The 23,745-nt window shown below is 55.7% G+C and overlaps 4 protein-coding genes across 5 annotated transcripts in view; 2 read left to right on the top strand and 2 right to left on the bottom strand.

The window, feature by feature from the left end:
* Positions 1–325: 325 nt before the first annotated feature.
* LOC116799864 (E3 ubiquitin-protein ligase RNF115-like) lies at positions 326–11,339 on the bottom strand. Of its 2 annotated transcripts, none has more exons than XM_032713322.1 (9): positions 11,196–11,339; positions 9,547–9,605; positions 8,410–8,461; positions 6,986–7,188; positions 5,785–5,856; positions 5,621–5,693; positions 5,447–5,540; positions 2,561–2,676; positions 326–1,432 (listed from the first exon to the last, which is right to left on the bottom strand). In XM_032713322.1, the coding sequence occupies exons 1-9, from the start codon at positions 11,271–11,273 to the stop codon at positions 1,322–1,324; spliced, it is 858 nt and encodes a 285-aa protein (XP_032569213.1). In that variant the 5' UTR covers positions 11,274–11,339; the 3' UTR covers positions 326–1,321. The 2 variants fall into 2 exon arrangements, with proteins under 2 accessions (XP_032569213.1, XP_032569214.1); XM_032713323.1 differs by having other exon boundaries at positions 11,214–11,301.
* The window catches only part of LOC116799863 (E3 ubiquitin-protein ligase RNF115-like), a 94,466-nt gene continuing 71,046 nt past the window's right edge, over positions 326–23,745 (bottom strand). Inside the window, exon 10 of the mRNA XM_032713319.1 lies at positions 326–1,308. The gene's annotated coding sequence lies outside the window, so the exon portion shown is untranslated. The remainder of the gene's footprint in view (positions 1,309–23,745) is intronic.
* LOC116799835 (DNA-directed RNA polymerase III subunit RPC3-like) lies at positions 11,470–19,537 on the top strand. The gene is made up of 15 exons (XM_032713235.1): positions 11,470–11,554; positions 11,749–11,941; positions 12,451–12,706; positions 13,603–13,788; positions 13,877–13,965; positions 15,032–15,136; positions 15,214–15,306; positions 15,388–15,468; positions 16,667–16,718; positions 16,822–16,882; positions 16,965–17,115; positions 17,480–17,581; positions 18,436–18,485; positions 18,578–18,727; positions 19,064–19,537. The coding sequence occupies exons 2-15, from the start codon at positions 11,795–11,797 to the stop codon at positions 19,143–19,145; spliced, it is 1,605 nt and encodes a 534-aa protein (XP_032569126.1). The 5' UTR covers positions 11,470–11,554; positions 11,749–11,794; the 3' UTR covers positions 19,146–19,537.
* LOC116799884 (beta-1,4-galactosyltransferase 3-like) lies at positions 20,707–23,638 on the top strand. The gene is made up of 3 exons (XM_032713352.1): positions 20,707–21,049; positions 21,912–22,143; positions 23,295–23,638. The coding sequence occupies exons 1-3, from the start codon at positions 20,794–20,796 to the stop codon at positions 23,617–23,619; spliced, it is 813 nt and encodes a 270-aa protein (XP_032569243.1). The 5' UTR covers positions 20,707–20,793; the 3' UTR covers positions 23,620–23,638.

Genomic DNA, 23,745 nt, shown 5'->3' with positions numbered 1-23,745 from the left:
GATGTGACCCCTCCTTACCCCCCCCAAAATTCCCATCAGGAGAGCTGGACATGCTGGATAACAGGGAAAAGCACCAGGATAAAACCAGGATCTGTCTGCATTTTCCCAATCCCTGTGGATCCACAGCCCTGTCCCAGCTCCTGCCCCAGGAACAGCTCCTGGTGGAGCAGGGAGGGGAGGACAGGGACACCATTCCCAAATCCTGCAGGATCATCCCCCAAATCAGGGGTTTCCTTCCCCAAAAAGCCTTTCCCACGCTCCCACTCCCCTTTTCCCAGCTCCTACTCCCCCTTTCCCAGCCCCAGGGATCCCTTGGGAACGGGAATTCCTTGAGAAAGGCCTTTATTGGACGGAAGAGCAAAGAAAACGGGGAATTCAATCCATGTGGACACGGAGCCACCAACCCCAAGAGGTTTGGGAATGTCCCACCCCCCTCCAGGAGGGGGAGGGTCAGTGGATCCCAGGAGTCCAAGGATAATTCCAAGGATTAAGACCTGAATGAAACTTCACAGAAACGAGGGGAAAAAAACCCCTCAAAACAACCAAAGAATCGGCAAAAATAAAGATTTTCCTTAAGTTACTGGGGAAGGTGGGGGGGGAATTCCCAAGGGATGAGCAACGTGGTCCATAATTCCTGTCTGGAATGGCGAGGGGGGGGGTGAGGTTTGGACACACCTGGGGCCACAGGCACGTGGAAAAGGGTTGGAAAACCCCCAAAACAACCCCCCCCTCCAAAAAAAAAAAAAACCAAAAAAAAAAAAAAGAAAAAAGTCCAGGATCCTGGAGCTGCCAAAATCCTGCTCGGAGCATTCCTGATCCCAGAGCATTCCCAGACTCCTGAGGGTCCAATCCCCCCTTCGGGAAGGGCTCCAGACCCCTCCTGCCTCCAGCTGCCCCCTGATTTTACGGACCCCGAGGATTCCACCCAAAATGGGGCAATAAAATCCCTCCCGCCCCACAATTCCAGGCAATCCCAGACAATTCCAGCTTCCCGGAGCGCAAGGGGAGATCCCCCCCAAAATCCCTTTTCCAGAGGAGGCCGGGAGGGACTCGGAAGCCCCCCACTGGAAATAAAACCACCCCTTTCCATCAAACTCAAATCAACTCACTGCCCAGAATTCCCAGTTTGGGAGGAACGAGGCGGTTCCAAGGAGAAATTCCCGGGAGGAGAGCGCTCGGTGCCGCGATCCCGGGGGGGGGGGGTGGGTGGGCCCCCGAAATTCCCGCTGCTTGGAGGGGGGGTTTGTTGGAATTCTCGATGCACGCCCGGAACGGGGGCTGCTCCGGCCTCCGGGAGCCTCTGGAATGTTCCAGGGAAGGGTCAGAAAGTCCATCGCTCCTGCAGGGGGCTGGAGGAAGCGTCGGGATTCGGCGTCTGCCGGGTGGAATCTTCCCCCTTGAGGCTCTTCCTGCAGACGGGACACGTGTCGTGCTGCGGGGAACCAGGGAATTGTGGGATTAGGGAAGCATGGAATCATAGAATTATGGAATCTTAGAATCATGGAATCACAGAATCATAGAATTAGAGAATCACAGAATCATGGAATCATGGAGTCACGGAATCATAGAATCATGGAATTGTAGAGTTATGGAATCACAGAATCATAGAATCATGGAATTATAGAATTAGAGAATAATGGAATTATAGAATCACGGAATTATAGAATCACGGAATTATAGAATCACGGAATTATAAAATCATAGAATCATGGAGTCATGGAATTACAGAATCATAAAATCATGGAATCGTGAAATTATAGAATCATAAAATCATGGAATCATGAAATTAAAGAATCACAGAATCATGGAATCACAGAATCATAGAATCATGGAATCACAGAATTATGGAATCATGGAATTATGGAATCATGGAATCATGGAATTATAGAATTATGGAGTCATGGAATTATAGAATCATAGAATCATGGAATCATAGAATTATAGAATCATAGAATCATGGAATCATAGAATTATCAAATCATGGAATTATAAAATCATAGAATCATGGAATCATGGAATTATAGAATAATGGAGTTACAGAATCAGGGAATTATGGAATCATGAAATTATTGAATCATGGAATTATAGAATCATGGAGTCATGGAATTATAAAATCATGGAATCACAGAATTATAGAATCATGGAATTATAAAATCATAGAATCATGGAATAATCACAGAGTTATAGAATCATGGAATTATAAAACCATGGAATCACAGAATTATAGAATCATGGAATCACAGAATCAGCCTGGTTGGAAAAGACCTCCAAGACCATCCAGTCCAACCCTTGTTCCCCACCACCCTCCAGCCAGTTCCTACCCCCCCAGAGCACCCCTATCCAAGCCTTTTCCAGGAATATCCCATGGGAAACACTGTCCCAGGCTGTGCTGAATTCCAGATGGACACATCCACCCCTTCCCCTCATCCCCTGATCCTTAAAGGAAGGAGCTCGGGTTGGTCCCACAGGCCCTGCCCTTCCCAAACCCTGCTGGCTCTGATCCCTTGTCCACAGAGCTGCTATCCCGAGGGGAATATCCCGGGTTTTTTTGGGATCTCACCAGCTCCAGCCAGGGCACGATGCAGCTGCTGTGGAAGACGTGGTTGCAGGGGAGCTGCCGGACCTGCTCCGCCACGGAATAGTCCTCCTTGCACACCGGGCATTCCAGCCCCGTGTCTGCAGGGAAACAGGGAATGGCGGCTCAGGGAGGCGGGAATGAGGGCGCTTTGGGATTTGGGAAGTGGTCAGGGAGGGGCTGCTGGGAACGGGGTGGGCAGGGATCAAAGGAATGGCACCGGGAACAGGAGCTCCGGGATTTTTGAGTCGTTTGTGTGGGATCTACTGGGGATGGAATATCCAAGGATCAAAGAATTCCTGCTGGGAACAGGAACTCCGGGATTTTTGAGTCGTTTGTGTGGGATCTACTGGGGATGGAATATCCAGGGATCAAAGGAATGCCACTGGGAACAGGAACTCCGGGATTTTTGAGTTGTTTGTGTGGGATCTATTGGGGATGGAATATCCAGGGATCAAAGGAATGGCACCGGGAACAGTAGCTCTGGGATTTTTGAGTCGTTTGTGTGGGATCTACTGGGGATAGGACATCCAGGGATCAAAGAATTCCTGCTGGGAACAGGAGCTCTAGGATTTGCAAGACATTTATATATGATCAACTGGGGAGGGAATATCCAGGGATTGAAGAATTCCTGCTGGGAACAGGAGCTCTAGGATTTGCAAGACATTTATATATGATCAACTGGGGAGGGAATATCCAGGGATCAAAGAATTCCTGCTGGGAACAGGAGCTCTAGGATTTGCAAGACATTTATGTATGATCTACTGGGGAGGGAATATCCAGGGATTGAAGAATTCCTGCTGGGAACAGGAGCTCTAGGATTTCCAAGCCATCTGTGTGGGATCTACTGGGGATGGGGCATCCAGGGATTGAAGAATTCCTGCTGGGAACAGGAGCTCCAGGCTTTAGAAGCTGGGATCCATCCACCCACATAAAATCCCCTGGGGATGGGGCATCCAGGGATCAAGGAATTCCTGCTGGAAACAGGAGCTCTGGGATTTTTGAGTTGTTTGTGTGGGATCTACTGAGGATGAAATATCCAGGGATCAAAGAATTCCTGTTGGGAAAAGGAGCTCCAGGATTTCCAAGACATTTATATATGATCTACCGGGGATGGAATATCCAGGGATCAAAGAATTCCTGCCTGGAACAGCAGCTCCAGGATTTTCAAGTCGTTTGTGTGGGATCTACTGGGGATGGGGCATCCAGGGATTGAAGAATTCCTGCTGGGAACAGGAGCCCTGGGACTTTTTGAGTTATTTGTGTGGGATCTACTGGGGATGGAACATCCAGGGATCAAAGAATTCCTGCTGGGAACAGGAGCTCTGGGATTTCCCCTCGGTGATCCCGGGGGGTCCCTTCCAACTTGGATAGTCCAGGATTCCAGGATTCCCAGCCTGCCTGTGCTCTGCAGGCTCAGTGGAGTTCCAGCTGCTCCTCGGCTTCCCGGAGAAGGGCAGGACACAGGGGTGTGTAAAACCATGGGATAAAAATATCCCGCCTGGAATTGCCGGGTTTAACCATAATGGAGGGATCGGATTCCAGGAAGGGGGCGGCTGGGAGGGGGAGGGAAAAAAATTCCCGAGATTTTTAATTGCATGACACCCCCAGCTCCCTGCTGGCAGAGCATTCCATGACACTGCCAGGCTGGAATACGCCGGGAGCTGGTTTGAAAGGGAAGAAGGGAGGAGCTGAGAGCACAAACAGGGATTTGGGGGTGGGAAAAACCATCCCTGGGGGGCAGGAAAACCCAGGAATCTCCAGGATCATCCCTAAACATCCCAGGGAAAGCAGGGAGCTGATCCCAAGGCACTGTCTGCTCCCTTTTTCCTTCTCCCTCCCAAATTTGTCCCAAATGCCATTTTTATCTCCCTCCAGCTCCTGGGTGGGAAGCTGAGAATTCCCATACGGATTCCAATGGGGGGGAAAAATACACTCCAAAGCTTCCGGGAATGCACTGGCATTCTGGGATTAGGGGGGGGAAAAATGGGATCTCTTGGGAAGGTTTGGGAAGGTTTGGGAAGGTTTGGGAAGGTTTGGGAAGGGAAGGTTTGGGAAGGGAAGGTTTGGGAAGGTTTGGGAAGGGAAGGTTTGGGAAGGTTTGGGAAGGGAAGGTTTGGGAAGGTTTGGGAAGGGAAGGTTTGGGAAGGTTTGGGAAGGTTTGGGAAGGTTTGGGAAGGTTTGGGAAGGTTTGGGAAGGGAAGGTTTGGGAAGGGAAGGTTTGGGAAGGGAAGGTTTGGGAAGGGAAGGTTTGGGAAGGTTTGGGAAGGTTTGGGAAGGTTTGGGAAGGTTTGGGAAGGTTTGGGAAGGTTTGGGAAGGTTTGGGAAGGGAAGGTTTGGGAAGGTTTGGGAAGGTTTGGGAAGGTTTGGGAAGGGAAGGTTTGGGAAGGGAAGGTTTGGGAAGGGAAGGTTTGGGAAGGGAAGGTTTGGGAAGGGAAGGTTTGGGAAGGTTTGGGAAGGGAAGGGAAGGGAAGGGAAGGTTTGGGAAGGGAAGGGAAGGTTTGGGAAGGTTTGGGAAGGTTTGGGAAGGTTTGGGAAGGTTTGGGAAGGTTTGGGAAGGTTTGGGAAGGGAAGGGAAGGGAAGGGAAGGGAAGGGAAGGGAAGGGAAGGGAAGGGAAGGGAAGGGAAGGGAAGGGAAGGGAAGGGAAGGGAAGGGAAGGGAAGGGAAGGGAAGGGAAGGGAAGGGAAGGGAAGGGAAGGGAAGGGAAGGGAAGGGAAGGGAAGGTTTGGGAAGGGAAGGGAAGGGAAGGGAAGGGAAGGGAAGGGAAGGAAGGTTTGGTTTGGGAAGGTTTGGTTTGGGAAGGTTTGGGAAGGGAACAAAGGGATGTCAAACACCAGGCTCCAGGTGCCCCCGGACCCGGAGTCACCCACCCACTTGTTCCTGCGTCACCGGCACCGTCGGGAGCGACGAGATCTTCTCCTTGTCCGCCGGCGGCGGTCCCGTGTTTTCCAGCTGCCCCAGGAGCTGCAGAGGAGCAGGAATTCCAGGCTCAGGAATTCCCGTGGCCCTGGATCCCCCCCAAAGCTGGCACGGGTGCCCCTCACCTGGGTGACGATGGCGTCGAGGCCGCTCTGTCCCCACGCGTAATCCCCGGGGTTGGAGTGCAGCATCCCGCTCCTGCCGGCGGGAGAGCCCAGGAATTCCTTCCCATCCCAAACCTGCCTCCGGGGGCTCATCCCAGGGTTTTTTTTTGGGTTTTTTTACTCACCAGGAAAAGGGATGTTGGGAGCCAGGGACGGCCGAGTTGGCGAAAAACCCCGCGAAGATCTGCTGGATTATCCTGGGGAAAAAAAAAAGGAGGAATGGGAGGGGGAAAGATGGGAAAAGTGAGTGAATAAATAAAGGGTGGGAGCAAGGGAAAAACGGGAATTCCTGCCCCATGGATGCGTGGCTGCAGGGCTTGGGAGTGGGAAAATCCCTGGATAAAACTGAGAGACAGTAGGAAGGACTTAGGGAAGTGAGTTCATCCCAGGGTGGGAGGACTGGGAATGCCTCGAGTTCCAATGGAAGGGTTGGCACTGGGACAGGGAAAATCTGGGAAAAACATGGGAAGGACAAGTTAAATAAATAAATAAATTAATTAATTAATTCATCCCAGGGTGGGAGAACTGGGAATGCCTCGAGTTCTGATGGAAGAGTTGGCACCAGGACAGGGAAAACCCGGGAAAAGCATTGGAAGAACAAGTGAAATAAATAAATAAATAAATAAATAAATTAATTCATCCCAGAGTGGGAGAACTTGGAATGCTTTGAGGCCCAAAGAACTGGCACCGAGACAGGGAAACCCCGGGAAAAACATTGGAACAATCCAATGGAAGAGTTGGCACTGGGACAGGGAAAACCAGGGAAAACCACAGGAAGAACAAGTTAAATTAATTAATTAATTAATTAATTAATCCCGGGGTGAGAGAACTGGGAATGCCTCGAGTTCTGATGGAAGAGTTGGCACCGGGACAGGGAAAACCAGGGAAAACCATTGGAAGAACAAGTGAAATAAATAAATAAATAAATAAATTTATTAATTAATTCATCCCAGGGTGGGAGAACTGGGAATGCCTCGAGTTCCAATGGAAGGGTTGGCACCGGGACAGGGAAAACCAGGGAAAACCATGGGGAGAACAAGCGAAATAAATAAATCCATCAGTAACTGGTGGCAGCAGGAACAGGCAGCAACACAGGGAATCCTGTTCCCATGGATACAGGGGCTCACGGCCGGGAATTCCCGGGATAAAGCCCCGAAAGGGAGGGACAGCTCCGAAGGAATCCGGGCTCATGGGAACACCGGGAATGCCCCGGCAGCGAGCCAGGGAAAGCCACTCGGGATTGTGCTGAGGGGAAGTGCTGGGATCCCTCGTTTTTCCCCCCGGGTTTCTTCCCAAATCCCGTTTTTCCCGGGAGTTCCCACTCACCCCTCGATGGCGGGCGAGCGATCTGGGCGGGAGCTGCCTCGGGATCGGAACCTGCGGCTCGGGGGCAGCCGGGGGGGGCGGCCGGGCCCCCACAGCTCCCCCGGGGAGCCCCGATCCGGATCCCGGCCCTCGGAATCCAGGGAGCCGCTCAGGAACGGCCGGAAATCCGGGAAGAACATCGTGTGGTCCAAGTGGTCCCAAAGCTGCGGAGGAAGGGAGGGAGAGAAAGGGGAGATTCCCCCCTGCTCCGGCGCTCATCCCGGCGGGAACGCGGTCCACGGCGCCGGAGCGACGTTCCCGCGGGTGCCACGGATTCCGGGAATGAAAGCCCGGGAAAAAGGCTCAATTGTGGCCCGACGGGATGTGGAGCCACTGCGACAACCCCCCGGAATGCCCGTTATCCAGAGGTTGTGGCGTTGGTCTCTCCCTCTCTCCAAGGGCTGGAATTTGAGGAGGGATAATCCGTGGGATCCCCCCGGGGGTCTCACAGCCCCAGGGAAGGACACGGATGTGGATTTGGAAGGATCCCCCATCCCTGTGTCTGCCCCCATCCCGCTGTTTTGTGGGATCTGTCCCTGAGCCATTCCCTGCCCCTGCACCGGATCCTGTGGGATCTGTCCCTCTGGATAAAGCCATTCCCTGCCCCTGTGATGGATCCTGTGGGATCTGTCCCTGTGGATAAAGCCATTCCCTGCCCCTGTGATGGATCCTGTGGGATCTGTCCCTGTGGATAAAGCCATTCCCTGCCCATTCACCAGATCCTGTGGGATCTGTCCCTGTGGATAAAGCCATTCCCTGCCCCTGTGATGGATCCTGTGGTGCCTCATCCCACCTGCTCCCTGATTTCTCCAATTCCCAGCCCAGAGCCTCTCCAAGGGTGATACAGGGGGAAGATCCATGGATCTCCACTCCAGAGGGTGCAGGAAAACCCCCAGGAAATCAGAGCCAGAGCCTCCCCTCCCCAGGGTGACCCTCTCCCACAAATCCTTTTGGATTAAGGAATAAAAGCCAAGGAATGAACATTCCGTGTTGTCCCGCTGCTCTGAGGGGATGGAGGCCACTTCCAGGCATTATCCATCCCAAAATCCAGGCTGATTTATGGAGCATGGAGCTCTGCAGGATCGGGATCCCGCTGGAACTCGGGAATTTCTGGGATATGAAGCAATATCCAGGCAATAATCGGGATCAGGAGACAAAGGGATCCAGAGGAAGAGGGGACCCAGCACGGAAGCAAACAGGAAGAATCCGGATTGGGAACAGATTGGGATCTGCATTGGAATTCTGGCTGTTTGGTGACCCCATTCCTGGCTTGGGATTGAGGGAATTTCCTGTGAGTTTGGATTTTATAATGGATGGAGTCCAGAAAACCTGGGAGCAGGAAGAACCCCTCTGGATTTTGGGGGGAAAAAAGCAGGAAAACTCACCTCTGCGAACTGCGAGGAGGGGCTGCCATCCAGGGCACTTCCATCGAAAAAACTGGGAAAAGCAGGAGAGTGAGGGCAGGGCCCATTCCCAAAATTCCCCTGTGCTCCCAAAAATCCCCCCCCGTGCTCCTAAAAATCCCTCCTGTGCTCCCAGAATCCTCCCCAGCCTTCCCAAATCCCTGTTTTGTTTCCCGGAGTCCCCCCCCGAAGGGATAAAAAAATACAAAAAAAATACCAAAAAAGGGTAAAAAATACAAAAAAAGGGTAAGAAATACAAAAAAATGGTTAAAAAATACAAAAAAGTTTAAAAATAAAGTTAAAAAGATACAAGAAAAAGTTAAAAAAACTACAAAAAAGGTTAAGAAATACAAAAGAAGGTTAAAAATATAAAAAAAGGGTAAAAATATAAAAGAAGGTTAAAAATATAAAAAAAGGTTAAAAAATACAAAAAAAGGTTAAAAATACAAAAAAGAATTTAAAAATACAAAAAAGATAAAAAAATACAGAAAAGGTTAAAAAATACAAAAAAGGTCAAGAAATACAAAAAAGGTCAAGAAATACAAAAAAATGTTAAAGAAAAGTCCAAAAATAGGAAAAAAGATTGGTTTTTTAAAAATATTAAAAAGGTTGAGAAATAGAGAAAAAAAGGGTAAAAAAACTCCACAAAATGGGTAAAACCAAAATATTAAAAAGGGGTTTTACCAAAAAAAACCCCAAAAGGGGTTAAAAAATATTAAGACCCAAAAGGGATGTTGTTTTTTTTTTTTTTACAAAAAGAAATAGCAAAAGGGGTTAAAAAAAAAAAAAGGAGGTGGAAAAAAAGACTAAAAAGGAGGAAAAAACATGAAAAAAAAATCAAAAAGGGTATTTTTAACCCAAAAAAAAAAAAAATCCAAAGGGGTAAAAAAAAATATGAAAAAGGGTAAAAAAATATAAATAAATAAATAAATAAATAAATAAACAACAAAAAAAAGGGTAAAAAAAATACGAAAAAGGGTAAAAAAAAAGACCAAAAGGGGCAAAAAAAGAGCAAAAAGGGGGGGAAAAAAAAGACCAAAATACGGCATTTTTCCCACTTCATCTCCCTGTTGTCTCTCCACGTGCCCAGCTCTGGGATATCCCTGGATTTTCCGGTACCTGGAATCATCAGTGACCTCCTCGATGAAGCCGGACTCACAGCGGGGGCAGGTGTATTCCTGGGAAGACAAGGAGTTGGGATTAGCCATGGAATACTCGGGATTCCAGGGAAAAACAGCCCCCTCCCAGGAAGATTCCTGATCCTGGCTGCCCAGCAGCTCATCCCACCCGATCCCAATCCCAATCCCAAGGGATTTGGGTGCTTGGGAGCTGAAGAGCCACTGGGAGAAAATTCCTTCAGAAGGGAAAAGTTTTCCCTGCTCTCATTCCCAGAGTTCTCTCCTAGAGCTGTGGACTGCCTTGAATTTGGGGGAAAACATGGAAAAACCAAAAAGTTCCCCCCCCCTCACCTTCCCTCCTGGATTCTCTCTCCCAGATCTTTCCTTCCCTGGATTCCATCCCACAGCTGGAGTGTTCCCAAATCCCACCCTTTTCCATCCAGAACCGATCCCTGCTGGATCAGAACATTCCTTTCTTCTTTTCCCATGCTTTCCCAGGAAATCCCAGACGCCATTTCCCCCCCCCCCAGGCATTCCCAAAGTCTGCCTTTCTCAGTTTTGTGGGGTCTCCATCCAAACCCTTCCTTGTCTTCTTCCCATCAGCATCCCGGGAGCCTCCAGGCCCAAATCCTGCTCTGGAGGAGGTGGGAAGCAAAGCCCAGCCCCCACCCTGGCTGTTCCAGGTCCTTCCTGTGGATTCCCAGATGGATCAGATTCCGGAGCCAGCGCAGGTGACACCTCCCAGTAACCCAACCCCGGCAGCTCCGGCTTCATCCACGGATTCTGTTGCTTCCATGAGATTCCAGCTCCGTTTTTCCAGCCTCACCCCCTGTTCACCTCTGGATCCTTATCCCACGGGATCTCTCTTTCCTTGGGAACACGCAGGACCATCCCCACACCTCAAACAGCCCCTCTTTCCCAATTTTTCCCTAAGCAAAGCACCTCGTTCCAAACTATCCCACCTCGATTCCAGACCATCCCACCTCAGTTCCCACCACCCCACCCCGATCCAGAGTTATCCCATCCCAGTTCTGACCATCCCACATCATTCCAGACTATCCAAACGTTTGGCTCTTCCCAGACTCCCTTCCTTTCTCTTGTTCCCAGCCTTTTCCTTGCCCAAAAAACTCCCCTTCCCTTCCCAAACCTTCCCTTCCCAGCCGCAGGGAATAGGAACTGGGAAAATTTAGGAGCAGGTTGGCAATTCCCACCCTGTCAGGATGTGGGGACCACTCAGGGAGCGGGATGGGAATGGGATTATCCCAAATCCCAGTATGAGAACTGGGATGGGGGGCGGGATTTTGGGGTCGTCAATCGTGTTCCATGGGGGGATTTTGGGGTCGCCCCGTCTCTGCAGGTTCGGGAGGTTTGGGGGGGGCCAGCACGGGGAGGAGGCAGGATGGGGAGTCCCCCTTGGCTGACGGGTCCCTAAAGGGATTGGGGGGGGCTGGAGGCACTGAAGGGTCGGGCATTGGGAGGGGGGGTCGCCCCTTCCCCCAGAGATTTGGGGGAGGGGGGGTCACCCTTCCTCTGAGGCCTCAGGGAAGGACTGGGGGGTCACCCCCGCCTGCCGGACCCTCCCAACCCCCCAGCCCGGGGCTCACCGGCAGCTCGGAGCTCCCCCGAGTCCCCCTCCCGCCCGGGGCTCACCGGCAGCTTGGGGCTGACCTCGCCCTTGCAGCTGTGGCAGAAGAACCGGTGCTGCGGCACCGCCGCCGCCTCCGCCATCTTCGCCCGCCGTCACTCCTCCGGGGGGGCCACAGAGCGCGGCCCAGAGCGGCCCCGCGCTTCCGCTCAGCTCGTCTGCTCCGCTCCCATCGCGAAGAGCGAGGGTGGGAGGATAGAGCGGCCCCGCGGGGTTAGCGGCGCGCAGTGCGCCCCCTGCTGTGGGGCCTCCCAAGGAGGGACGGCGGCAGCGGCGGCGGCGGAAGTGGGGGAAGCGGAAGTGGAGGAGAAAGCGGAAGTGGCCGTTGCCATGGCGGCGGTTGCGGCCTAGGCGAGGTCTGGGGGTGAGAGCAGGGAGGGCCCGGGACCCCTGAGGGGGGAAGGAGGGGAGATCCCACCTGAAGAGGGGCGGGAGGGGCGCCGGGATCCCAGTGATCCGCTGATTCCCCCCAGGAGGGGACACAGAGAACCCCGGGGGGGGTCAACATCTGTCCCGGGGACACGGGTCAACATCTGTCCCCTCTCTGTCCCCCCCCAGCTGTTCTTTCCCCACCACGTTCCTGGGATTCCTGGGAGCCGCCGAGATGACGCAGGCGGAGCTGCGGCTCTGCTCCCTGCTGCTCCAGGAGCACTTCGGGGAGATCGTGGAGAAAGTCGGGAATTCCCTGCTCCGGACGGGCCCGCGGCCGCTGCGGCTCCTGGTGGGCGACACGGGGCTGCTCCCGGATCAGGTACGGGGTGGGAGGGGGCCAGAGGGGGAAACCGGTGGGAAAACCTGGAGAAGGACGAGGAATTTTTAATAACAGTAACTCAGAGGGTTTTCTGGAGTGGGAGGTTTGTATCTCCCTGGAAAACTTCTTTGGAAAGGAGGAGAGAAACTCTAAGGCTCTGTAGGGAGGAAAGATGGGAATAAACCGGTGGGAAAACGTGGAGAAGGACAGGAATTTTTAATGAGATAAACCAGGAGTGGGAGGTTCGTGTGTCCCTGGAAAACTTGAGGAAGGAGGAGGGAAACTGGTGCTGTGTAGAGATCAAAAGAATCCAGGGACAGGGATAGATGGGGGGGAGAAGAACAAGGCATTTCGAATGAAATAAATCAGGAAGGGGGGAATTTTCCCGGAGCGGGAGGTTTGTGTTCCCCCGAAAAGGAAGGAGGGGGGAAATTCGGATTCTCCGTGAGGAAAACAAGGATCTGGGCGGGGGAAAAGTGGGATCCCAACCTTCCCACTCCCTCCCACAGGTGAAGAAGGCCCTTTGTGTCCTGCTCCAGCACGACCTGGTGCGGTACGAGGTGCAGCCCCGCGGGTCCGTGGAATACGAGGCGCGGAGCGAGCGGATCCTGCGGATCCTGCGCTACCCCCGCTACATCTACACGGCCAAGACGCTCTACGGGGACCCCGGGGAGCTTCTGGTGGAGGAGCTGCTGCTCCACGGCCACCTCTCCATGAGCTGCGCCGTGGCCAGGGTGGCCGATCGCCTCACCGAGACCATGGAAGGTGGGAGGGAAGGTCCTCCCTGGAGAAAAAAAAGAACGGGAGCGGGTTTGGGAATGTGGGAGCAGAGGATTTGGGGGGTGTTCATGGTAAGGTTGTGGTGGTGGCCATGGTGTCACCACATCCTCCAGAGCCTCAGGAACATCCTGGATCTGGTCATGGAAAGGCTGATGGAGACCATGGAGGGTGGGAAGCTCCTCCTTAGAAAAATAGGGATCTGGGAGCAGGTTTGGGAATGTGGGAGCAGAGGATTTGTGGGATGTTCATGGTAAGGTTGTGGTGGTGGCCACGGTGTTGCCATGTGCTCCAGAGGCTCAGGAACATCCTGGATCTGGCTGATGGAGACCTTGGAGATATAGCTGATGGAGACTATGGAGAGTGGAAAGCTTCTCCCTTTAAAAAAAATGGGATCTGGGAGCGGGTTTGGGAATGTGGGAGTAGAGGCTCCGTGGGGTGTTCACGGCCAGGCCGTGATGGTCGTGGTGGTGGCCACAGTGTCACCATGTCCTCCAGAGCCTCAGGAACATCCTGGATCTGGTCGTGGACAGGCTGATGGAGACCGTGGCAGGTGGGAAGCTCCTCCTTAGAAAAACAGGGATCTGGGAACAGGTTTGGGAATGTGGGAGCAGAGGATTTGTGGGATGTTCATGGCCAGGTCATGGTGGTGGCCACAGTGTCACCATGTCCTCCAGAGCCTCAGGAACATCCTGGATCCGGTCATGGACAGGCTGATGGAGACCGTGGCAGGTGGGAAGCTCCTCCTTAGAAAAATATGGATCTGGGAGCAGGTTTGGGAACGTGGGCCCAGAGGGTCTGGGGGGGTGTCGACGGTCGTGGTGGTGGCCGTGGCGTCAGGACTATCCCAGCTCCACCCACTCCACGGCTCCTCTCCCTCCCAGATGGGAAAACCATGGATTACGCCGAGGTGTCCGGCACGTTCGTGCGCCTGGCAGACACCCACTTCATCCGGAGGTGCCCGATGGTCCCGGAGAACCCCCGGAACGCCGCGGAGCCGCCGCCCCCCGCGCCCGCCCTGGCCATCGCCGACAGGGACATGTACGTCGTGCCGCGGCTCAGCCTCGCCGGTGAGGGGATTCCCGGGATTTCGGGGGCCTCGGGAAGCGCTCGGATACGCGATTCCGGGTGGGAGACTCCATTTTTTTGGCTCGGCAGGGAAAGGGAAGCGGAGACGCTCGTGCGACGAGGAAGAGGACGGGCAGCGCAAGGCCAAGAGGCAGAAGCAGGAGGGAGGAAGCTCGGAGGTACCGGGAATTCTGGGGCTGGGAATCGGGGCCTGGGAAGGGTGGGATGGGCATATTCCTGAACTGGAGAAACCAGGGGGGGTTGTGAGCCCCTGCCCTCATTTTTTGTGGTTCCTTTTCCTCATTTTTCTGCTGCTTCCTCCTCATCTTTTCTGGCTCCTCTTCCTCAGTTTCCTTTTCTCCTCTTCCTCAGTTTCCTTTTCTCCTCTTCCTCAGTTTCCTTTTCTCCTCTTCCTCAGTTTCCTTGGCTCCTCTTCCTCACTTCCCTTGGCTCCTCTTCCTCACTTTTCTTGGCTCCTCTTCCTCAGTTTCCTTGGCTCCTCTTCCTCACTTTTCTTGGCTCCTCTTCCTCAGTTTTGTGGCCCCTTTTCCTCAGTTTTTTGGCTCCTTTCTTTCAGACTTTTTCTGCCCCTCTTCCCTCAGTTTTGTGGCTCCTTTTTCTCTTTTTTGGGCTCCTCTTTCACATTTTTTGTGGCTTCTTTTCCTAATTTTTTGTGACTCTTCTTCCACATTTTTTCATCCCTCTTTTCCCTCAGTTTTGTGACCCCTTTTCCTCACTTTTGATTGCTCTTTTTTCCTGCCTCATTTCCCTCATTTTTCCATCTCTTTTCCCTTATTTTTGTGTTTCATTTCCCTCAGTTTTGTGGCCCCTTTCCCTCATTTTTTTGGCTCCTTTCCTTCAGACTTCTTCTGCCCCTTTTCCCTCAGTTTTGTGGCTCCTTTTTCTCTTTTCTCTTATTTCTCTTTCATTTCCCTCAGTTTTGTGGCACCTTTTCCTCCTTTTTTTGTGCCTCATTTCCCTCATTTTTCCCTCTCTTTTCCCTCATTTTTATGTTCCATTTCCCTCAGCTTCGTGCCTCCTTTCCCTCCCTTTTTACCGCTCCTTTTTCCCGCCTCATTCCCTCATTTTCCCGTCTCTTCTCCCTTATTTCTATTTCATTTCCCACCGCTTTCTGCCTCCATTTCCTCATTTTTTTCCCCTCCTCCTTCCCACCAGCTTCATGGCTCCTTTCCCTCAGTTTTCCCACCCCTTTTCCCTCATTTTTTATCCCTTTTCCCCCCTCAGCCCCCTCCGGACGACGGCATTTACTGGCAGGTGAACCTGGAGCGTTTCCACCAGCACTTCCGTGACCAGGCTCTGGTCAGCGCCGTGGGCAGTCGCATGGACCAGGTCTGGCTCTCCCACCCCCATTCCCGCTCCGGATCCAGGCTTTTCCCTGCCCTGAATCCCAGTTTTCCCCCGTGCAGACCAGCAGCGAGGTGGTGCGGACGATGCTGCGCATGAGCGAGGTGACCACGGCCTCGGGCGCGTCCCACACCCAGCCCCTCTCCTCCAACGAGGTGGGTCCTTGGGAGCCCCTGGAGTGCTGGGAATTCCTTGGAATGCCTCTGACATTCCCTGCTTTTTTCTCTCCCACGTAGATATTCCGGGCTCTTCCTGCTGGGTACAACATCGGGAAGCAGGTGCTGGACCAGTACCTGGCGCTCCTGGCTGATGATCCGGTGGGTGCCCCCGGGCTCTCCAGGGCTTTTCCAGCCCTGGCATTCCATGATTCCATGGAATTCCCTCTGTCTGTTCACCCCCAGACTCTCCAGGGCTTTTCCAGCCTCTGGCATTCCATGCTTCCATGGAATTCCCTCTGTCTGTTCACCCCCCGGGCTCTCCAGGGCTTTTCCAGCCTCTGGCATTCCATGCTTCCATGGAATTCACTCTGCTCTCCAAGGGGAAAGGGAGTTTTGCTGAGAGTTAACAGTTTTTAACAGATACTGACCAATTTTGAAGTTTTTGCACAGATATTGGAGTTATTTATCAGATATTAGAGTTATTTAAAAGATATTGGAGATATTTAACAAATACTGAAGGCATTGAAGTGATATCAAAGATATTGAACAGATATTGAGATTATTTATCAGATATTGAAAAAATTAAAAGATACTGGAGATATTTAACAGATACTGAAGTTATTTAACAAATACTGAAAGCATTGAACAGATATAAAAGTTATTAAATGGGTATTGAGGTTATTTATTAGATATTAAAGTTACTTAAAAGATATTAAAGATATTTAGGAGATACTGAAGATATTTAAGAGATATTAAAGATATTTAGGAGATATTGAAGATGTTTAAAAGATACTGAAGTTATTTAACAAATCCTGAAGGCATTGAACAGATATCAAAGATACTGAACAGATACTGAGGTTATTTAATAGATATTATTTAAACAGGTATTTAATAGGGACCAAAGATATTTAACAGACATTGAAGATACTTAAAAGATGACAAAGGTATTTAAAAGACACCAAAGATATTTAAAAGTTACTGGAGAGATATTTAAACATATTGATGATATTCAAAGATGCCAACGTGACTTTAAAAACACTGAAGTGACTCCAAATATTTTGAAATTACTCAAAATCCATTGAAGAGACCAAAAATTTTGGTCACTGAAGATATTTGAAAGTTATTTAACAGATCCCGAAGGTATTTAACAGTCACTGAAGATCTTTATAAGATATTAAAGGGATTTAAAAGCCTTTGAAAGTGTCACTATTTGTTGAAGTCGTAGATTTTTTTTTTTCTTTTCCCAAAATCTCCGTTTTTTTTCTTCCCACTCCAGATTTTAAGGAAAACAACCCAACCATGTTTTTTTCCTTCTTTGGGGATGTCCTGACCTCTTCCCTGTTGTCTCTCCCTGCAGCTGGAATTCGTGGGGAAGTCTGGGGACAGCGGTGGGGGCACCTACACCGTCAGTATCCTTTGGAGAGGGGGGGGACACACCTGGTGTTCCCAGGCCTGAAACATTCCCAAGCTCTGGAATTTTCTCCTTGACCTCACCCCCTCCCCTCCCTGCAGACCTGCACAAGGCCCTGGCATCTCTGGCCACGGCCACGCTGGAGTCCATCGTGGAGGAGAGGTGACAGTGGGACCTGGGACACTCCCAGGCTTTTCCAGGGCCCCTTCCCACGATCCCTCCTCATCCCGCTCTTCCCGCCCAGGTTCGGCTCCCGCTGCGCCCGGATCTTCCGCCTGCTCCTGCGCAAGAAGCACCTGGAGCAGAAGCAGGTGGAGGATTTTGCCATGATCCCGGCCAAGGAGGCCAAGGACATGCTCTACAGGATGCTCTCGGAGAACCTGGTGTCCCTGCAGGTGAGGGAAACTCCGGGATCTGGGAGATTCTCCTGGATGGAATAGCTTGGCTGGGGGTTCCCAGGCACTTCCAGGTCATCCTGACTGGGAGCTGGCACCAGGGACACCTCTGGGGAGGGAGAGGAACCCACCAGGGACACCTCTGGGGAGGGAGAGGGAACCCACCAAGGACACCTCTGGGGAGGGAGAGGGATCCCACCAGGGACACCTCTGGGGAGGGAAGAGGAACCCACCAAGGACACCTCTGGGGAGGGGAGAGGAACCCACCAGGGACACCTCTGGGGAGGGGAGAGGAACCCACCAGGGACACCTCTGGGGAGGGGGACCCCCCTTAGCTTGGTCCCTGCCCCTCTCCTTCCCACAGGAGATTCCCAAGACTCCGGACCACGCTCCATCCCGCACCTTCTACCTGTACACGGTGAACGTGGCGGCCGCCGCCCGGATGCTGCTGCACCGCTGCTACAAGGTGGGTGCCCAGCACCTGAACATCGGCCATTCCAGCCTATCCATGTGGGAATTCCCAGGGAATCCAGGTGGCACAGCCCCCCTCCTTCCCGGTGCCACAGGGGTGGCAGTGCCACCGTCCCCGTGTCCCCTCATGGGGTTCCCTGGTGTCCCCCAACTCACCTGGGCTGGGGGGCTCACCTGGCTCTGTATCCCCAGAGCTCCTGCTCCAGTATCCAAGTGTCCAGGTGTCACAGTCCCCTCCTTCCTGGTGCCACAGGGGTGGTGGCAGTGCCACCGTCCCCGTGTCCCCTCATTGGGTTTTTGTGAGTGTGGGGTCCCTTGGTGTCCCCCAACACCCCTGGGCTGGGGGGCTCACCTGGCTCTGTATCCCCAGAGCTCCTGTTCCAGAATCCAAGTGTCCAGGTGTCCCAGAGGTGGGACCCAGGTGTCCCAGGTGTCCCAGGTGCCACAGTGGCAGTGCCACTGTCCCCGTGTCCCTCCATTGGGTTTTTGTGAGTGTGGGGTTCCCCCAACACCCCTGGGCTGGGGTGGTCACCTGGCTCTATCCCCAGAGCTCCTGCTCCAATGTCCAAGTGTCCAGGGGTCACAGTCCCCTCCTTCCTGGTGCCACAGGGGTGGCAGTGCCACTGTCCCTGTGTCCCCTCATGGGGTTCCCCAGTGCCCCCAACACATCCCCATGTCCCCATGTTCCCCCATCGGGTTTTTGTGAGTACCCCTGGGCTGGGGGGCTCACCTGGCTCTGTATCCCCAGAGCTCCTGCTCCAATGTCCAAGTGTCCAGGTGTCCCAGAGGTGGCTGTGCCACCATCCCCATGTCCCCCCCAGTGCCCCCAACGCCCCTGTTTGCCCCCAGAGCGCCGCCAACCTGATGGAGCGCCGGCAGCACGAGACGCGGGAGAACAAGTGAGCGCCGCGCCGGGACCGGGGGCTCGCCGAGTCCAAGGGGGGGTCTGGAGCCTCCAGCACCACGTCCCCGTGTCCCTGTCCCCTGGCAGGAGGCTCCTGGAGAAGTCCCAGCGGGTGGAAGCCATCCTGGCCTCCATGCAGGCCACGGGCGCCGAGGAGGAGCAGCTGAGGGAGGTGGAGGAGATGCTGACGGGGCCCGAGAGGCAGCAGCTGGAGAACCTCAAACGCAACGTCAACAAGTGAGGGGACAGGAGGGGACGGGGAGGGGATGGGGATGGGGACAGGGAAAGGGAAAGAGAGGGGACAAGGAGGGAACGGGGAGGGGACAGGGATGGGGATGGGGAATGGGGGGGGGGACAGGGATGGGGACAGGGAGAGGGAAAGAGAGGGGACAGGGAGGGAACGAGGAGGGGACAGGGATGGGGATGGGGATGGGGAATGGGGAGGGGACAGGGAGAGGGATAGAGAGGGGACAGGGATGGAGACAGTGATGGGGACTAGGATGGGCTGGGGAATGGGGAGGGGACGGGGATGGGGAGGGGGACAGGTGGCTGCCCACCGCTGTCTGTCCCCAGGATCGATGCCAGCGAGAACCAGGTGGACGAGACCATCTTTGTGCTGGAGTCGTTCATCGAGAGCACCGTGAAGAGACCCTGAGGGAACAGGACAGGGACAGGGATGGGGACAGGGACAGGGATGGGGACAGGGTCAGGAATGGGGACAGGGTCAGGAGTGGGGACAGGGACCAGCTGCCTTCACCAGTGGTGCTTGTGCTGCTGAGGGGAATAAAGCAACAGTTGCTGATGGCACCTGAGCATCAACAGGGGACAGGGACACAGAGGACATGGGGACAGCTGTCACCCCTCAATTTGGGTGTTCATGGATCCTCACTCAGTTTGGGTGCTCATTGATCACCCCTCAATTTGGGTGTTTATCCCCCCTTAATTTGGGAGACCCCCTGGCAGGACCAAGGGACCCCCCTGTCCGCGCCCCACACCCCCCAGAGCTGTAATTTATGGCAGTGCCATTAATTAAAGATATTTATGGAACGGTGCGATGTGAGGGGAGGGGGGATGTTCGGGGGGGTCCTTTGGGGACCCGGGGGTGGGACAGTCGTGTTTGAGGGGGATATTTTGGGGGCACGTGACCTCCGGGACGGGACACACGTGACTGGGGGACACACGTGCGCTCGCCCCGCCCAGCACGCTCCGCTTCTGGCCTTGCGCCCAATCACAGCGCGCTGCCCCCATGACGTATAACAAGGGGCGGGGCAGCCCCCGTGAGGAGGCGGGGCGCGCGCGGTTGCCGCGGCAACGGCTCTTGCTGTGGCCACGCCCCTATGTGGTTGTGGCCATCCCAGAACACGCCCCTCATCACCTCCAGAGGCTCTCCTGGGTCCTACCGGGACTCCGCGCCCCGCCCGGAGGTCACCGGCGCTTCCCGCGGCCGTCCCGGCTCCCCGAGGGAACCCCCCCCCGGTTTCCCCCCCGGGGCCGCTGTTGTCCCCTCACCCGGTGCGGCCCGGCCCTGACCCCGCCACGCGGTCGGCCCGTGACGTCATCACACCGCGCCCTTCGCTCCAAGATGGCGGCGGCCGGGAGGGGCTGAGCCGGGCCCAGGCACGGACCGGGAGCGGGATCGGGAGCGGGAACGGGAGCGGGATTGGGAACCAGACAAGGATGGGGCCGGAACTGGGACTTGGACGGAACAGGGGCTGGGCCGGGACCACGACGGGGACCGGGACCGGGGCTGGGGGTGCTGAGCTGGGACCGGGCAGGTACCGGGGCCGGGAGGGACAGGGGGTGGACAGGTATCGTTACCGGGGGGCGCGCAGGTGCCGTTACTGGGAGTACTGGTGGTGTCTGAACTGGTACCGGTCCCGGTGGTCCCGGCGGTGTCTGAGCCGGTCCCGGGGCCAGGCAGGTCCTGGTAGTGGGCACGTCCCGGTACCGATGGTGTCTGAGCCGGTCCAGGAGTGGGCAGGTCCCGGTGGTCCCGGCGGTGTCTGAGCCGGTCCCGAGGGGGGGGGGATCCCGGTGGTCCTGGCGGTGCCTGAGCCGGTCCAGAGGTGGGCAGGTCCCGGTGGTCCCGGTGATCCCGGCGATGTCTGAGCCGCTCCCGGCCGTCCCTGCCCCCCTCCCTCCCGTCCCTCACCGCCCCTCTCCCCTGCCCTCCCGCAGCCCCGCCATGCCTCCGCCGTGCCCGGCGCTGCCCCGCGCTGCCCCCGCGATGCCTCCCGCTGCCCGCGCGTCCCGGCCCGGCGCCGCCGCCGCGTCCCGGTGAGGTTTTCCCCTCTGGTGAGGCGATGCTGCGGCGGCTGCTGGAGCGGCCGTGCTCGCTGGCGCTGCTGGTCGGCTGCCAGTTCGCCTTCGTCGCCTACTTCTCGCTCGGCGGGTTTCGCAACCTCACGGCGCTTTTCGGCCGCGGGGCCGGGCCCAGCTTCGACTATTCCCGCACCCGCGACGTCTACGAGAACCTGAGCCGGCTCCTGCCCCCCCGGCCCCCGCCGCCAGACCCCGCCAGACCCCTCCCGTACTGCCCCGAGAGATCGCCCTTCCTCGGTGAGGGGGGGAACGGGGGGAACTGGGGGGGGGGAATGAGGGGGAAATGGGGGGAAAAGAGAGGTTTGGGTGGGAGGAATGGGGGTTTGGGGGACTGGGGAGGGGAAAACAAGGGGTTTGGGGGATCCCCGAGGGGAGAAATGGGGGGGTTGGGACGGGGGGACACAGCCTGGGAGTCCCCAGTTTGGGATTGGGGGGGGACACACCCCCAGGATCCTGCAGTTTGGGATTGAGAGGGGGACACACCCCCAGGACCACCCAGTTTGTGATTGGGGGGGGAGACACAAGCCCAGGATCACCCAGTTTGGGCTTGTGGGGGGGACACACCTCCAGGACCCCCCCAGTTTGGGACTGGGGCAGGAACACGCTCCCGGGAACCCCTGGTTTGGATTGAGGGGGACAGATCCCAGGACCCCCCAGTTTGGGACTGGGGGGGACAAATCCTGGGTCCCTCCACTTTGAGATGGGGGGGGGAAAAACACTCCCCAAACCCCCCCAGTTTGGGATTGGGGGGGGACACACCCCCAGGACTCCCCAGTTTGGGACTGTGGGGGGACGAATCCCAGGGCTCCCCTGATTTGGAACTGGAGAGGGTCACACCCCAAGAACCCCCAATTTGGGGATTCCTGGGGGTCCCCCTCGATTTGGGATGAGGTGGGGACAAACCCCCGGGGCCCTCCACTTTGAGATGGAAGAAGACAACTCCCCAAACTTCCCTGATTTGGGACTGGGGAAAGGACACCCCCCCCAGAACCCCCTGCTTTGAGACTGTGGGATGGGGGGGGGGGCAAACCCCAATTTGGGGTTCTTTATCCCCCCAACCCCATGTGCCCCCCTTTACTCCCCCCGTGCCCCCCCACAGTGGGTCCCCTGACGGTGACCTTCGCCCGGGTGCCGTCGCTGGAGCTCATCCAGGCCAAGAACCCGGGGGTGGGGCCGGGGGGGCGGTACCGGCCCCCCCTGTGCGAGGCCCGGTCCCGCACGGCCGTCATCGTCCCCCACCGCAACCGGGAGAGCCACCTGGGCCACCTCCTCTACTACCTGCACCCCTTCCTGCAGCGCCAGCAGCTCCACTACGGCATCTACGTCGTGCAACCAGGTCCGGGGGGGGGATTTGGGGGGGCTTTGGGGGGGTCTCGGGGATCCCAGACCCTTTTCCCAGACCCCCCCGCGCTGGGAGTTGTGTGCGTGATGGGGCGGAGATGCTGAATGTGGGGGTGAAGAAGGGATGAAGAGGGGTTTGGGAGGCCCCAGATGGGGGTGAAGAGGGAGTTCAGGGGAGTTTAGGGGTCCCCAGAGGGCTTGGGGAGGTTTGGGGGTGTCTTGGGGGTCCCAGACCCTTTTCCCAGAGCCTTGCGGGATGGGAGTTGTGCGTGTGATGGAGCGGAGATGCTGAATGTGGGGGTGAAGAAGGGGTTAAGGAGGGTTTGGGAGGTCCCAGAGGGACTTGGGGCAGTTTGGAGGGTCCCCACGGAGGATTTTCGGGGGTTTGGGGGGTCCCCGGGGGTCCCAGACCCTTTTCCCAGACCTCTGTGGGAGGGGGCGGAGATGCTGAATGTGAGGGTGAAGGGGGATTTGGGAGGCCCCAGAGGGGCTTGGGGTGGTTTGGAGGGTCCCCACGGAGGATTTTTGGGGGCCTGGGGGGGTTTGGGGGGGTCCACAGGGGTCTCAGACCCTTTTTCCAGACTCCTGCGGGATGGGAGTTGTGTGTGTGATGGGGTGGAGATGCTGAATGGGGGTGTGAAGAGAGGGTTAAGGAGGGTTTGGGAGGCCCCAGAGGGGCTTGGGGCAGTTTGGAGGGTCCCCACGGAGGGTTTTGGGGGTCCCCATAGGGGCCTGGGGATGTTTGGGGGGTCCTGGAGGTCCCAGACCCTTCTTCCAGACGGCCCCTGGGCCGGGACTTGTGGGTGGAGATGCCCAATGTGGGGCTGAAGAGAGAGTTCAGGGGAGCTTAAGGGTCCCCAGAGGGGCTTGGGGAGGTTTGGAGGATCCCCACTGAGGGTTTGGGGGGTCCCTAGAGGGGCTTGGAGAGGTTTGGGGGGTCCCCAATGCTTCCATCCTCCCTTTCCCACTTTCCAGGCCGGGAATTCCACGTTGAACTGAGCAAAGCTGCTGAATGTGGGGGGCGGATGAGGGGTTTGGGGGGTCCCCAGAGGGGGTTTTGGGGTTCCCAGAGGAGGTTTTGGGGGGTCCCCGGGAGGTTTTTGGGGGCTCCTCAGTGCTTCCAGCCCCCTTTTCCCACCCCCCAGGCCGGGAATTCCACGTTCAACCGGGCGAAGCTGCTGAACGTGGGGGTGAAGGAGGCCCTGAAGGACGAGGACTGGGATTGTCTCTTCCTGCACGACGTGGATTTGATCCCGGAGAACGACCACAACCTCTACACCTGCGACCCCTGGAACCCCAAACACGTCTCTGTGGCCATGAACAAATTCGGCTACAGGTGGGTCACACCCCCCTGGGGGATTCTGGGGGCTCCCTGGGGGGGTTCAGAAGGGTTTGGGGGGGTCCCCAATACTTCCAGACCCCCTTTTCCCACCCCCCAGGCCGGGAATTCCACCTTAACCGCGTGAAGCTGCTGAATGTGGGGGTTCAGGGGGATCTGGGGGGTCCCTGAGGGGTCTCAGGGGGGTTTGGGGGTCCCTACAGGGGTTGTTCAGAAGTGTTTGAGGGGTCCCCAGTGCTTCCAGACCCCCTTT

The sequence above is a fragment of the Chiroxiphia lanceolata genome, chromosome 29, assembly GCF_009829145.1.
Source record: "Chiroxiphia lanceolata isolate bChiLan1 chromosome 29, bChiLan1.pri, whole genome shotgun sequence".
NCBI classification, from domain to species: domain Eukaryota; kingdom Metazoa; phylum Chordata; class Aves; order Passeriformes; family Pipridae; genus Chiroxiphia; species Chiroxiphia lanceolata.
This window is presented reverse-complemented; position numbering and strand designations above follow the sequence as displayed.